The 13,892-nt window shown below is 37.0% G+C and overlaps 1 protein-coding gene across 2 annotated transcripts in view; it reads left to right on the top strand.

The window, feature by feature from the left end:
* Nucleotides 1-13,892, top strand: part of EDIL3 (EGF like repeats and discoidin domains 3) — a 484,817-nt gene that overhangs the window by 153,766 nt on the left and 317,159 nt on the right. Inside the window, exon 3 of one of the 2 annotated variants that reach the window (XM_061424340.1) lies at nucleotides 10,817-10,846. The exons of the other annotated variant lie outside the window; for it this stretch is intronic. Coding sequence (XP_061280324.1) covers nucleotides 10,817-10,846 — 30 coding nt within the window. The remainder of the gene's footprint in view (nucleotides 1-10,816; nucleotides 10,847-13,892) is intronic. 2 annotated transcript variants of the gene reach the window in all.

The following is a 13,892-nucleotide window of genomic DNA, read 5'->3' as shown; positions in this document are numbered from 1 at the left end:
TATATAAGTAGCTTATAAAACTCATGTGAGCTCTATTACTACTAAACTTTATAGAGTGAATTTGGTGTTTCTATTTTAATGAATCTATTAAATTAATAAGCTATAGTTTGGTGCTTTTTAATTTAAAATCACAGATTTGTATTTTCATGAGATGATCAAATGGTTATTAGAGCATTGTATTTTCAATTATTATTCCTTTTCTCTCCTGCCCCAAGAAAGAAAATCTGACTTATATGACTATATTTAATGATACAAGTTATTATATATAATTACATATAGCTCTGGGGCTTCCCAGGTGGTGCTAGTGGTAAAGAACCTGCCTGCCAATGCCAGAGACAGTAAGAGACACTGGTTCGATCCCTGGGTCAGGAAATCCCTTGGAGGAGGGCATGGCAACCCATTCCAGCATTCTTGCCTGGAGAATCCCAATGAACAGAGGAGCCTGACAGGCTACAGACCATTGAGTTACAAAGATTTGAACATGAATGAAGCAAATGAGCACACATGCATGCACATATAACTTTATCTAACTAAAATATAGATGACATTTAATACTTTCTCTTTGGTAAGCCTACTAATGTAACATAATGAAGTAGCTAAATTTTATTGAGTAACATGGAAGACTGAATTAAGTATTTATTCATAATTTCTTTCTTTCTTTTGACAAACATTTGAGCCTTGCTGTGTTATAGGTACTAGTCTAAAAACTATAGTTGTAAGGGTGAGCAAAAGAGGCACATCCTTGCCCTCATGAAACTCCCAATCTAATGGCAGAGACTAGTAAACATGCTAACCACACGTGTAGATAATTATGTTTTATGTATTGCACATTGTTCAGTTCAGTTCAGTCGCTCATTTGCGTGTCCGACTCTTTGCAACCCCATGAATCACAGCACTCCAGGCCTCCCTGTCCATCACCAACTCCCAGAGTTCACTCAAACTCACATCCATCAAATCAGTGATGCCATCCAGCCATCTCATCCTCTGTCGTCCCCTTTTCCTCCTGACCCCAGTCCCTCCCAGCATCAGAGTCTTTTCCAATGAGGTGGCCAAAGTACTGGAGTTTCAGCTTTAGCATCATTCCTTCCAAAGAACACCCATGGCTGATCTCCTTTAGAATGGACTGGTTGGATCTCCTTGCAGTCCAAGGGACTCTCAAGAGTCTTCTCCAACACCACAGTTCAAAAGCATCAATTCTTCAGTGCTCAGCTTTTTTATAGTCCAACTCTTACATCCATACATGACCACAGGAAAAACCATAGCTTTGACAAGACGGACCTTTGTTGGCAAAGTAATGTCTCTGCTTTTGAATATGATATCTAGGTTGGTCATCATTTTTCTTCCAAGGAGTAAGTGTCTTTTAATTTCATGGCTGCAGTCACCATCTGCAGTGATTTTGGAGCCCAAAAAAATAAAGTCTGACACTGTTTCCACTGTTTCCCCATCTATTTCCCATGAAGTGATGGGACCAGATGCCATGTTCTTTGTTTTCTGAATGTTGAGCTTTAAGCCAACTTTTTCACTCTCCTCTTTCACTTTTATCAAGAGGCTTTTGAGTTCCTCTTCACTTTCTGCCATAAGGGTGGTGTCATCTGCATATCTGAGGTTATTGATATTTCTCCTGGCAATCTTGATTCCAGCTTGTGTTTCTTCCAGTCCAGCGTTTCTCATGATGTATTCTGCATATAAGTTAAATAAGCAGGGTGACAATATACAGCCTTGACTTAATCCTTTTCCTATTTGGAACCAGTCTGTTGTTCCATGTCCAGTTCTAACTGTTGCTTCTAGACCATTCAGGTATGACCTAAATCAAATCCCTTATGATTATATAGTGGAAGTGAGAAATAGATTTAAGGGACTAGATCTGATAGATAGAGTGCCTGATGAACTATGGACTGAGGTTCGTGACATTGTACAGGAGACAGGGATCAAGACCATCCCCATGGAAAAGAAATGCAAAAAAAGCAAAATGGCTGTCTGGGGAGGCCTTACAAATAGCTATGAAAAGAAGAGAAGTGAAAAGCAAAGGAGAAAAGGAAAGATATAAGCATCTGAATGCAGAGTTCCAAAGAATAGCAAGAAGAGATAAGAAAGCCTTCCTCAGCGATCAATGCAAAGAAATAGAGGAAAACAAGAATGGGGAAGACTAGAGATCTCTCCAAGAAAATTAGAGATACCAAGGGAACATTTCATGCAAAGATGGGCTCGATAAAGGACAGAAATGGTATGGAACTAACAGAAGCAAAAGATATTAAGAAGAGGTGGCAAAAATACACAGAAGAACTGTACAAAAAAGATCTTCACAACCAAGATATTCACGATGGTATGATCACTCACCTAGATCCAGACATCCTGGAATGTGAAGTCAAGTGGGCCTTTGAAAGCATCACTACAAACAAAGCTAGTGGAGGTGATGGAATTCCAGTTGAGCTATTCCAAATCCTGAAAGATGATGCTGTGAAAGTGCTGCACTCAATATGCCAGCAAATGTGGAAAACTCAGCAGTGGCCACAGGACTGGAAAAGGTCAGTTTTCATTCCAATCCCAAAGAAAGCCAATGCCAAAGAATGCTCAAACTACCGCACAATTGCACTCATCTCACACCCTAGTAAAGTAATGCTCAAGATTCTCCAAGCCAGGCTTCAGCAATACGTGAACCATGAACTTCCAGATGTTCAAGCTGGTTTTAGAAAAGGCAGAGGAACCAGAGATCAAGTTGCCAACATCCGCTGGATCAAGGAAAAAGCAAGAGAGTTCCAGAAAAACATCTATTTCTGCTTTATTGACTATGCACATATTAACTGTATTCAAATAAATGCCATCCTCCAAATCTAGCACAAGATCAAATTTCATGTAGAAGACTGATAGAATAGAGGTGACTTTGTAATTTTCTGAACCTTTTCTATGCAGTGTCTACTGCATAGAAAGGAGCACCTCACTGTGGCCTAGGTATTCTGCAGTTCTCAGGGTGGGGAATTGAGCACGCAGTATGCTGCCTGAAGTCTTTGGCCAGGAGAGATTAACACTTCTCTTCATACTTTCACAAAGAAGGAGTTGGTAATAACAACTTTAAGTCCTGAGGCACTTCCTCATTGGGCCATTGGCCAAAAACAAGCAAATCAACAAACAATAAAACAAAGATTTTATAAACCAAAACCTTCCTCTAAATACTTCTCTGCATACTTCCAGAGGCAGCTCCACAACTTACTTAAATGACTGAATTCACAAATTTTAAATTGTAGTTTACTCTACTTTTCCTTAGTAATCACACCCACACACACGTACACACACACATTTATAGCATTTAACATCTGGGCAGGCGTGAATAATCATGCATACATAACATCATTGTTATTTTTGCATCACTGCAGTTGAGTAAAAGCATTCTAAGATGTTGTGAAAATACAGAAATACGTATTTCTTGTTGCTTTGCTCATGGAAATAATGGATTGCATAGGTAATTCTATATTTGCAAAGCATGTTCAGTGCATAATTAACTAGTTATATAGTATAGCAGACAAAATGATCCATAAATCAATATGAACTGAGTAACATCTTGTAAAATAAATTATCATATGCGAAGAAGTGTATTTTATATATTTCATAGTGAGCTTTTCCAATTTGATGGTGAGCCATGCTGTGTATTTGATTGCTCTAAATGGGTAGAATTTCTATGTTTTGAAAGTATACTTAAGACACCCAAGAATAAGACAAACACAAAACAACAGCAACCAAAAAAAAAAACAAAACAGGAGATATAAGAATTGTTGAGACCACATAGAAATTACAGCTGGTCCAGTGAAGAAGTATGTGTGTTTTAATAGCACGTGTATATCAGAGCAATACACGGCTCAGTGGATAGTTATTGTACTTGACAGTTGATCCTATGAGCAAAGGAGAAAGGGAAGGAGAAGGGAAAGAAGGAAGGGAAGAAAAAACTGTAGAATGCACTCTTCTTTGATCAAGCACCAGCTCAGTTCATGAACATGATCACTGCCAGACTGCTCTGAAAATTTGTGAGCAACTTTGAAATTAGAGAAATAGATTCATTGTATCAAAATATGGTGGTAAGCTCCATGGACAAATTAAAATTTGTGGAAAGCCCACCTGTCCTCTGAGGTACAGTCCTGAACTGTATATATTTCCAGTCTTGCCTCCCTCAGTTCAGTTCAGTTGCTCAGTTGTATCCGACTCTGTAGCCCCATGGACTGCAGCATGCCAGGCCTCCCTGTCCATCACCAAATATCGGAATTTACTCAAATTCACGTCCATTGAGTTGGTGATGCCATCCAACTATATCATCGTCTGTCGTCCCCTTCTCTGACTTCAATCTTTCCCAGCATCAGGATCTTTTCAAATGAGTCAGTTCTTTGCATCAGGTGGCCAAAGTATTGGAGTTTCAGCTTCAACATCAGTCCTTCCAATGAACACTCAGGACTGATCTCCTTTAGGATGGACTGGTTGGATCTCCTTGCAGTCCAAGGGACTCTCAACAGTCTTCTTCAACACCACAGTTCAAAAGCATCAATTCTTTGGCACTCAGCTTTCTTTATAGTCCAACTCTCACATCTATACTTGACTACTGGAAAAACCATAGCCTTGATAGACGGAGCTTTGTTGCCTCCTTCAGAGACAATTAATTTCTTAGGCATTCAAATATAGTTTAAATGGGAATAGCAAAACTATGTACCATTGCAGTAGAGTGCTATTACTGGAAAATAAGAGAAAGCTCAACTAAAACTATATAAACAATAAAGTGCTAGTATTTTTCCTCAGAGCTAGAAGTCTAGAGTGAGATTAGCGTATGATTCAATGGCTCAATAATATCATCTATAATCTAATTTCCTTTTGTTTGTCTACTTAGTCTTGACAATTGTCTTCTTTCTAAAGCCAGCTTCCATCTTGGTTGCAAGATGTCTGTCAATTTGCCTCTGGGGCCATAGACTTGCTTGTCTGTATCTGAAGAGGTGAGAGAGAGAGGGTTATTAGCAGACACTTTCTCAGAAGGAAGTAAATTCCAAGAGCTGCTTCTTGCCCAAACACAAACCTGTCCTCACATATTACTGTCCCCAAATGGATCATATACTTACTTAGACAAATAACTGTGGGCAGGAAAAGGGAAAATATTTACTTTGTTCTGAGATACAGACTTTTCTTTCTAAATTTGAAGGGCGAGTCATCACCCCCAAGACTCTGATAGTGAGAAAGCCAAATAAACCTGAACGTATTGCAAGAGAAAGTATTGAAAGCTGCTGAAGCAACCACAGTGTACACTGAAGAGGGGTTTCTGCAAGCCTGCTAATTTACTTCAGGACTTCCAACAACTGAACCCATTGCTCTGCCACAAACTTTATGGGTAGAGCCATAATTCTCAAACTTAGTGTTCATAACAGGCACATGATGAGTTTTCTAAAAATGTAAAAACTTAGGCTATTAGCCACAATTCAAATCCAAACACCCAAATGTCAAATCCTCTAAAACATTTTAACAGAATCCCAGATGATTCTGTTATGGGCAATGAGAGGACCACACTGGTTTCAGTTCAGTTCAGTTCAGTCGCTCAGTCGTGTCTGACTCTTTGCGACCACATGGACTGCAGCACACCAGGCTTCCCTGTCCATCACCAACTCCCGGAGTTAACTCAAACTCATGTCCATTGAGTCGGTGATGCCATCCAACCATCTCATCCTCTGTCATCCCCTTGTCCTCCTGCCTTCAATCTTTCCCAGCATCAGGGTCTCTTCAGATGAGTCAGTTCTTCACATCAGGTAGCCAAATATTGGAGTTTCAGCTTCAGAATCAGTCCTTACAATTCAGGACTGATCTCCTTTAGGATGGACTGGTTGGATCTCCTTGCAGTCTGTGGGCCTCTCAAAAGTCTTCAACACCACAGTTCAAAAGCATCAGTTCTTCAGCACTCAGCTTTCTTATAGTCCAACTCTCACATCCATACATGACTACTGGAAAAACCATAACTTTGACTAGATGGACCTTTGTTGGCAAAGTAATATCTCTCTGCTTTTTAATATGCTGTCTAGGTTGGTCATGACTTTCCTTCCAAGGAATAAGCATCTTTTAATTTCATGGCTGCAGTCACCATCTGTAGTGATTTTGGAGCCCCAAAGAATAAAGTCTGTCATTGTTTCCACTGTTTGCCCATCTATTTGCCATGAAGTGATAGGACCAGATGCCATGATTTTAGTTTTCTGAATGTTGAGCTTTAAGCCAACATTTTCACTCTCCTCTTTCACTGTCATCAAGAGGCTCTTTAGTTCTTCACTTTCTGCCATAAGGGTGGTGTCATCTGCGTATCTGAGGTTATTAATATTTCTCCTTGCAATCTTGATCTCAGCTTGTGCTTCATCCAACCCAGCGTTTCTCATGATGTACTCTGCATATAAGTTAAATAAGCAGGGTGACAATATACAGCCTTGACGTACTCCTTTTCCTATTTGGAACCAGTCCGTGTCCAGTTCTAACTGTTGCTTCCTTGACCTGCATACAGATTCTCAGGAGGCAGGTCAGGTGATCTGGTATTCCCGTATCTTTAAGAATTTTCCAGAGCTGACTGTGGTCCACATGCTGGGTTAGCTTCTCTATATTAAATGTATACATTCACTCTCTGTTTTCCTACTATTACCATAATTTCAATACATTCATCTACATTGTCACCAGGGAGAACAATACAGAGTTTTTAGTTTTGAGTTTTCTTGGTGCACGTGTTTTTAATTTCCAGGATTACAGGAACTTGCATGTGACACAAACATGTATGTTTGTATTTGATTTGCTGATTCATGAATTCCAAGAAGCAAATAAAAATAGTAAGGAATCATTGGATATCATGAGATTACTCCTGTGATCCTTAATTTCACTTAAATGTCACTAAATACACCACTAATGTCCATTTAGAGTTTTGGTTGTACTCCTGGGGCTCTTGCTGCCATCTGCTTATAGTTCATGGTGCTTTTTTTGGTAATGAGTTAGTCTACAAAGCCTTCTTTGCTAGCGATAACTGAAACAGTGAATTAATACCAATCCTAACCCTTGTGTGACTTTGTGAGTATACAGGTTTTTTTAATAATATGCATATTGGTTAATAGTATGAATATAGTTAGCAATATGAATATAGTTAATCTGCACGTTAGGAGAAACCACAACTATAGAGATGTTTCCTGGAAATACAATTGTATGCGGACTTGTGGACCTGCTGATTCTAATATTGTTAATTTGTTACAAACCTTCTTTCAGGTATTATAGTCTCAAGTGTAGGTTAGTGCACTGCTTGCCCCAGAAGCTTTGGTTTTAGGACTAATTGCTATTACTCCTGTAAGTTCAGAATTGTCTTTATTTCTGTACTGGCTAGTTCTTTCCTAAAATTTCTTGCTTCTCCGTATATAATGAAGAAGTAAAATCTTAGTACTTCTGATCTTCTTTCTTAGGTATTACAGGCTTAGGATGTTTTGTTTAACCATCTAAGCAGACTCTAAGCTGCCTCTGCCAATCCCTGGATTGTAAGGGAGTTTCTAAAGCAGCACTTCATTTCTTAAAGGGATTTCTCTTGCAGCCCTTATATCCAGTTTTTGTTTTTTTCCCTTAGGCTAAGACCAAGAAATGTTATCATAGTTATAACCAATCCTTATTTCTTGATTCCATCTCCTTTTTACTTTTCTATTTTGGTGGATACTGAATCAGCAGTTTGTGAGAAAGTAAGGCACAGTGTAATGCTCAAAATTCTCCACGCCAGGCTTCAGCAATATGTTCAAGCTGGTTTTAGAAAAAGCAGAGGAACCAGAGATCAAATTGCCAACATCCACTGGATCATGGAAAAAGCAAGAGAGTTCCAGAAAAGCATCTATTTCTGCTTTATTGACTATGCCAACGCCTTTGACTGTGTGCATCACAATAAACTGTGGAAAATTCTGAAAGAGATGGGAATACCAGACCACCTGATCTGCCTCTTGAGAAATTTGTATGCAGGTCAAGAAGCAACAGTTAGAACTGGACATGGAACAACAGACTGGTTCCAAATAGGAAAAGGAGTTCGTCAAGGCTGTATATTGTCACCCTGCTTATTTAACTTATATGCAGAGTACATCATGAGAAATGCTGGACTGGAAGAAACACAAGCTGGAATCAAGATTGCCGAGAGAAATATCAATAACCTCAGATATGCAAATGACACCACCCTTATGGTAGAAAGTGAAGAGGAACTCAAAAGCTTCTTGATGAAAGTGAAAGTGGAGAGTGAAAAAGTTGGCTTCGAGCTCAACATTCAGAAAACAAAGATCATGGCATCCAGTCCCATCACTTCATGGGAAATAGATAGGGAAACAGTGGAAACAGTGTCAGACTTTATTTTTGGGGACTCCAAAATCACTACAGATGGTGACTGTAGCCATGAAATTAAAAGACGCTTACTCCTTGGAAGGAAAGGTATGACCAACCTAGATAGCATATTCAAAAGCAGAGACATTACTTTGCCAACAAAGATTCATCTAGTCAAGGCTATGGTTTTTCCTGTAGTCATGTATGGATGTGAGAGTTAGACTGTGAAGAAGGCTGAGTGCTGAAGAATTGATGTTTTTGAACTGTGGTGTTGGAGAAGACTCTTGAGAGTCCCTTGGACTGCAAGGAGATCCAACCAGTCCATTCTGAAGGAGATCAGCCCTAGGATTTCTTTGGAAGGAATGATGCTAATGCTGAACTCCAGTACTTTGGCCACCTCATGCAAAGAATTGACTCATTGGAAAAGACTCTGATGCTGGGAGGGATTGGGGGCAGGAGGAGAAGGGGATGACAGAGGATGAGATGGCTGGATGGCATCACTGACTCGATGGATGTGAGTCTGAGTGAACTCTGGGAGTTGGTGACGGACAGGGAGGCCTGACGTGCTGCAATTCATGGGGTCGCAAGGAGTTGGACACAACTGAGCAACTAATCTGATCTCTGAAGGCACAGTGGAAAAAGTGGTTTTCAAATCACATGAGTTCAAATTCAAATTGACCTTAGACAAAATGTTCTGTCACTAGGAACCTCTGTCCCTTCATCTATCAAATAAGAGTATACTTCATCTCCTTGTTTCTTTTATAAATTCAGTTCACACACACAAAGTGACCTGCTATAAACTTTTTTTTTTTTGGTGGTTGTTCCTTTTGAATCTCCAGACTTTTACTAACAATGACCCATAAAGGTCAACACTTCTTTAAGCCCCTGTGGTATTTTCCTAAAAGGGGATTCCTGGAAGCTACTGAAGGTTTTCCTCTTTGAACATGTTGTGATATGTTTGGGACATGATAAAGCAGCAAAAAGCTTTTAAAAATTTCTGTTCTCTACACCATGCGTGCCAAGTGTGTTTGCACTCTCGAATTTTTTTTTTTTTTCCTGGTGGCAAGGAGACAAGCCAAGCAGTGTGAGAGAAAAATACTGTCAGGGCACAAAGTAAGCTTGTCTTATGTGTTCTCTATGCAGATGTAACCCTAACGGGAAAGAGTGCAGAACTCTCCCTAGTTAGACAGAGGTACCTTGATGAACGAATCACCTGGGAACAAAGCTCTTTTATAAGCAATTCAGCTGAGTAAATTTTTAGTTTAAAACTTCATAAATCCAATGAAGTAGTATTGGCTAGAGTAATATAATTCAACAGTAATATTTTGGTTAAGTTACACTTGTGCACAAAGCAGAAATATCTTCTCACAGAGCATGTCTGTTAGTGTAAAGGTGAACCGTGAATTCTAGGCAAAATTGTGAAGCTGCTTCTCTCTTGCAGCTCCATCCCCCACAAACACACAGTTAATTATTACCCCTGGAGTTGTGCTGTTCTCAAAAATGTCTCCCTTTTAAAGAACAAATCAAAATGATTAACAATTTGAGTTATAGCTCCAATATAATCAATACATTATAATGATATTACCTAGTCTTATCTCAATTCAGGCTCCAAATTACTACCATTGAAAGAGACCCTGGCTTAATTGGTTTGAAATGGGGCCCGGAGTTTGGCATCTTGTATAGATGTGGAGTTATGAACCACTGCTTTAGCAGAAAGTTGTTTTCATTATGTGATCTCTCTTTTTGTAATATCCATGCTTATCCGTGTATGTGCGGTAGAACACTTGTGTCAGAATCACTTGGGATCAACCTTTAAATTGCAGGATCCTGTGGTTTCACCACAGAACCACCACTACTGAATCTTGAAGTGTGTGATACACATGAGTTGAGTGTAGTTGTGTGTGAATGTCATGGGGTGAGAGAAAGATTGAATCTCTGTGTTTAACCAACACTCAGAATGATTCTAAGTTACTCTAAGGTTTAATAATTCCTATTTTTTTTAATAATTTCTACCTCGTGAAGCAAAATTTTTGACAGTTAACAATACCTTTCAATTCCTCTTTGCTAATAGAAAATTTCCATGAAGTGGTGATGGTTGGGGTATTCATATGTAACATATAATTTATATTTTAAACAATATTATTTATAATATAATTTGCACTCAGACTAAAAAAAAAATCAACCTTGTTTGCAAAAGGACAGAAAATTCAAATTTAAATAACTGAATGGCTTTTCTAATGCTTATTTAAAATATGGGTGTACTTAGCTGTTAATTTAATATGTGTATCTGTTTATCTAATTATCTAATGACAAATTTCTAATGTACGACACAAATTTTCAAGTCAGAGACTTTTATTTATTATTTAGAAATGTGAGATATATTTATGTTCAATCTCAATTTCTCTCTTTCTCCCCTTCTCTCTCCCTCTCACATCATTCCCACCTCTCTTTCCCCCTACTCCACCCCCCCATCTCTTTTCCTCTATCATAGCATCAGATGATGAAGAGCCAACTTCAGCAGGTAAAGTTTCTATGCTATAAAAATTATTCCTATTTAATTTAAGACCTTTAATAGAGATGTATTTGTCCAGGTTTCAACCAGAAACCTGGCACAGTTTAATATACTTTATTTCTTGAATCCATTATGCTATCCCAGACTAAATGACATTGTTATGAGTTTAAAGTAAAAAGAGAAAATAATTAAAAATGAACTGTCACAGTGGAAATCATAACACAGAACACATCAGTATGAAAGAATAAGGAAAATTGGAATATTAAAACATTGAGAAAAGTGCCAATAAGTAATAAAATGGGGAGAGAAACTGAAATGATAAAATGCAGAAAAATAATAAAATGAGACTGAAAGGGAAAAGAGGAAAGTGGTAAAACATACTTTCATAAATATGACTTACCATGATAGAATATTGCATTATCACATATTTGACTGATGTTGAACATGATATTCATATAAGTTTAAGGATAAAAATTATGTTGTTGCTTCAAATACTCACTTTTTTTAAGAAACTAATTTCTGTAGTTATAACTTAATGATACTGAAATTTGGCTTCATGACATTGCTCCTCATTTGTCTGATCAGCATTTATCAAGTAAAGGCTGAGATCTGAACTAAAATCTGTGAAGAATGCCAACGGTACGTTTATAAGAAGAAAGTCAGCACCACAGCCAATCTGGTTAGCAAGTAATAAAAGGCCCGGGCTAGCAGACAGCAACATCAGGAAAAAGGAATGAAGTCTTAAGATGGAGGGATCAGAGCCCGGTTGGAAGAGAAAGATGAGACCTTTGCACCAGAGTCTGTCTTAGGCAGTTTTAGGAAGTTAGGCCTGAGAGATATGAGCAGGAAATGGTTACTGAAAATAATGGACACAAATGGGACTTGACTTTACAGGAAATGTGAAATGTAGCCCTGTTATTTGGAACTTGGGTACAAGATAGGGTCTTTTCAATTCAGAGACAACATTTCAGTTGGTGAGAAACTTCTTGATTTCTACCTTCTTCTAAAACTGGGTAGGGATTTTTACCTGTAAAAGTAGTTCAAAAAGTCAAAATTCAATAGAATAAAGTGAAATAGACATCTTACAAATATCTTTGGTAAACTTCAAAAATACCGTATTGCATGATGTTCATTATCACTGTTTTGAAATGGAATCACAGAATAAGGTAAATTCTCAATTAATGTTTCGTTTTCATAATATTGCTAGATAGTTTGTAACCTGATTTGGATAAGAACTCTCTATAATTTTCTCCTACTCTAGTCAGTATTATGTAGCATATTTTTAGGAGCAACCGAATCATATGAGTCAGTAGCAGACTTCCGTGTTGTTATGAGTTTCCACTGCCTGGTTTCTGAATTTTTTACCCTAACTTGAGGCTTTAGTGTTGACAGGGCTGCTCAAAGACTGTTTCTCAGCCTCAATTGAATCTTTTCTTTCTGTGAATACCAGTCCTTGTGAGCCCATGCTTTCTAGCCCAGGAATTTCTCATTCCTCTAATATTCTTATACCCCATTCCTTGTTATGTTGCCTGCCAAGCAATTTTGGTGACTTTGCAAAATAATTATTATTTTTGCATGATGAAGATTAATTGTAACAATGTAAATAATACTTAAAATATAAATATTTCTTGGAATAATTTTCTTGTTTTAAATTAATTTAATACTTTCTATGCTTATTAAGAAATTCTTTTGTAAAAGCAACTAAATACTTCTCCTGCACAAATATTTAACTTTAGAGTGATCTGAACAACATAGACTTTAAATTATGCTTTAAAACTATTTTTTTTCTGATATGACCAGGTTTTTTTGTGTGATTTTAGCATAGACAATTAGAATAGAACAAATGTATTCTTAAGTAATGTCTTAAATAATTTCACATGAATATTACATTAAGAAGATTTGCATTTAATAAAGCAGACATTCCTTTTACATTGAACTGCCACTGGGAAACAAATGTTATTCCTTTAATTTTATCAAACTGTATAATATAAAATATAATTGCGTAGTTCTATTAAAACTTTTGATGCAGTATTAGGTTAGTAAAGGCCTGATTTCATAAAGACTATGAATAATTGTGGAAAGTGGATTGCGATTGTTTAGTCTTTTGTTGCTACTACTTGCCCCTAATTTTTTCAATAATTTTCTAAATTAAATATTTATTATTCTATTCATGTGTCTATTTTATCAAAATATGTCTATTTAAAAATATTATGAATAATATATTTAATAGATTAATAATAATCTCTGTTTTTGCTTTCATCTCCTGCCAACAGAGTTTATCTAGAATGATCTTTTCCAGGTTCAGACTTGTTTAATTTATCCTTTGTGATCCTTCTTTGTCTTTCTTTCCTGTTATTTCTTCATTCTATTGAAATTATCAGTGAAGCCCAGTCATTTGTTTGACATAGTAATTGTACCTCGATTAAACTTTTATATGTCCCCATATGATATCTTTATCAGTTTCACATTCTTCCTTCCGATTCACAGTATAATTGGACAGTGACTTTTTAAAATACATACTTTAGTTTCTTTAAATTAAATAATTCAGATATTTCTAGTAGGAGACCTGCTACTCTTCAAAATTCAAAAGTAGAAGAAATAATAAAGTAAATGGAGGTGTTTGTTGCTGCCAGAGCATCACAGGTTCCTGATCACTAGATGTTAAAATATGAATTATAAGTTAAAATTATTATTTAAAAAAATGTGTATGGCTTATCTAAATATACAGGGGCCTAGTGGACACTGTGACTGAATGATACTATTTATTAAATATTTACAAGGTAGAGATTTATATAATAAATCTAAGTTATTACCCCAAAAGTACACAGAACTGATCAATTATAATTCAATAATCATGATAAATTCTCATTGTCCAGAATATATTTTAGAGAAATAATAGATTTCTGTCTGGACTAACAGTATAAAAATAGAGACATTATAACTCTGAGAAAATTAATGAGATATTACAGAGTGTGTTACTTGTGTTCTAATTCTACAAAATGATCTGGGCTTTTCTCTTTACAATAGAGCATATTTTGTTTGCCTTATATTTAGA

The sequence above is a fragment of the Bos javanicus genome, chromosome 7 (genome assembly GCF_032452875.1).
Source record: "Bos javanicus breed banteng chromosome 7, ARS-OSU_banteng_1.0, whole genome shotgun sequence".
NCBI classification, from domain to species: domain Eukaryota; kingdom Metazoa; phylum Chordata; class Mammalia; order Artiodactyla; family Bovidae; genus Bos; species Bos javanicus.
The sequence above is the reverse complement of the archived record's forward strand: the minus strand, read 5'-3'. Positions and strand labels throughout refer to the sequence as shown.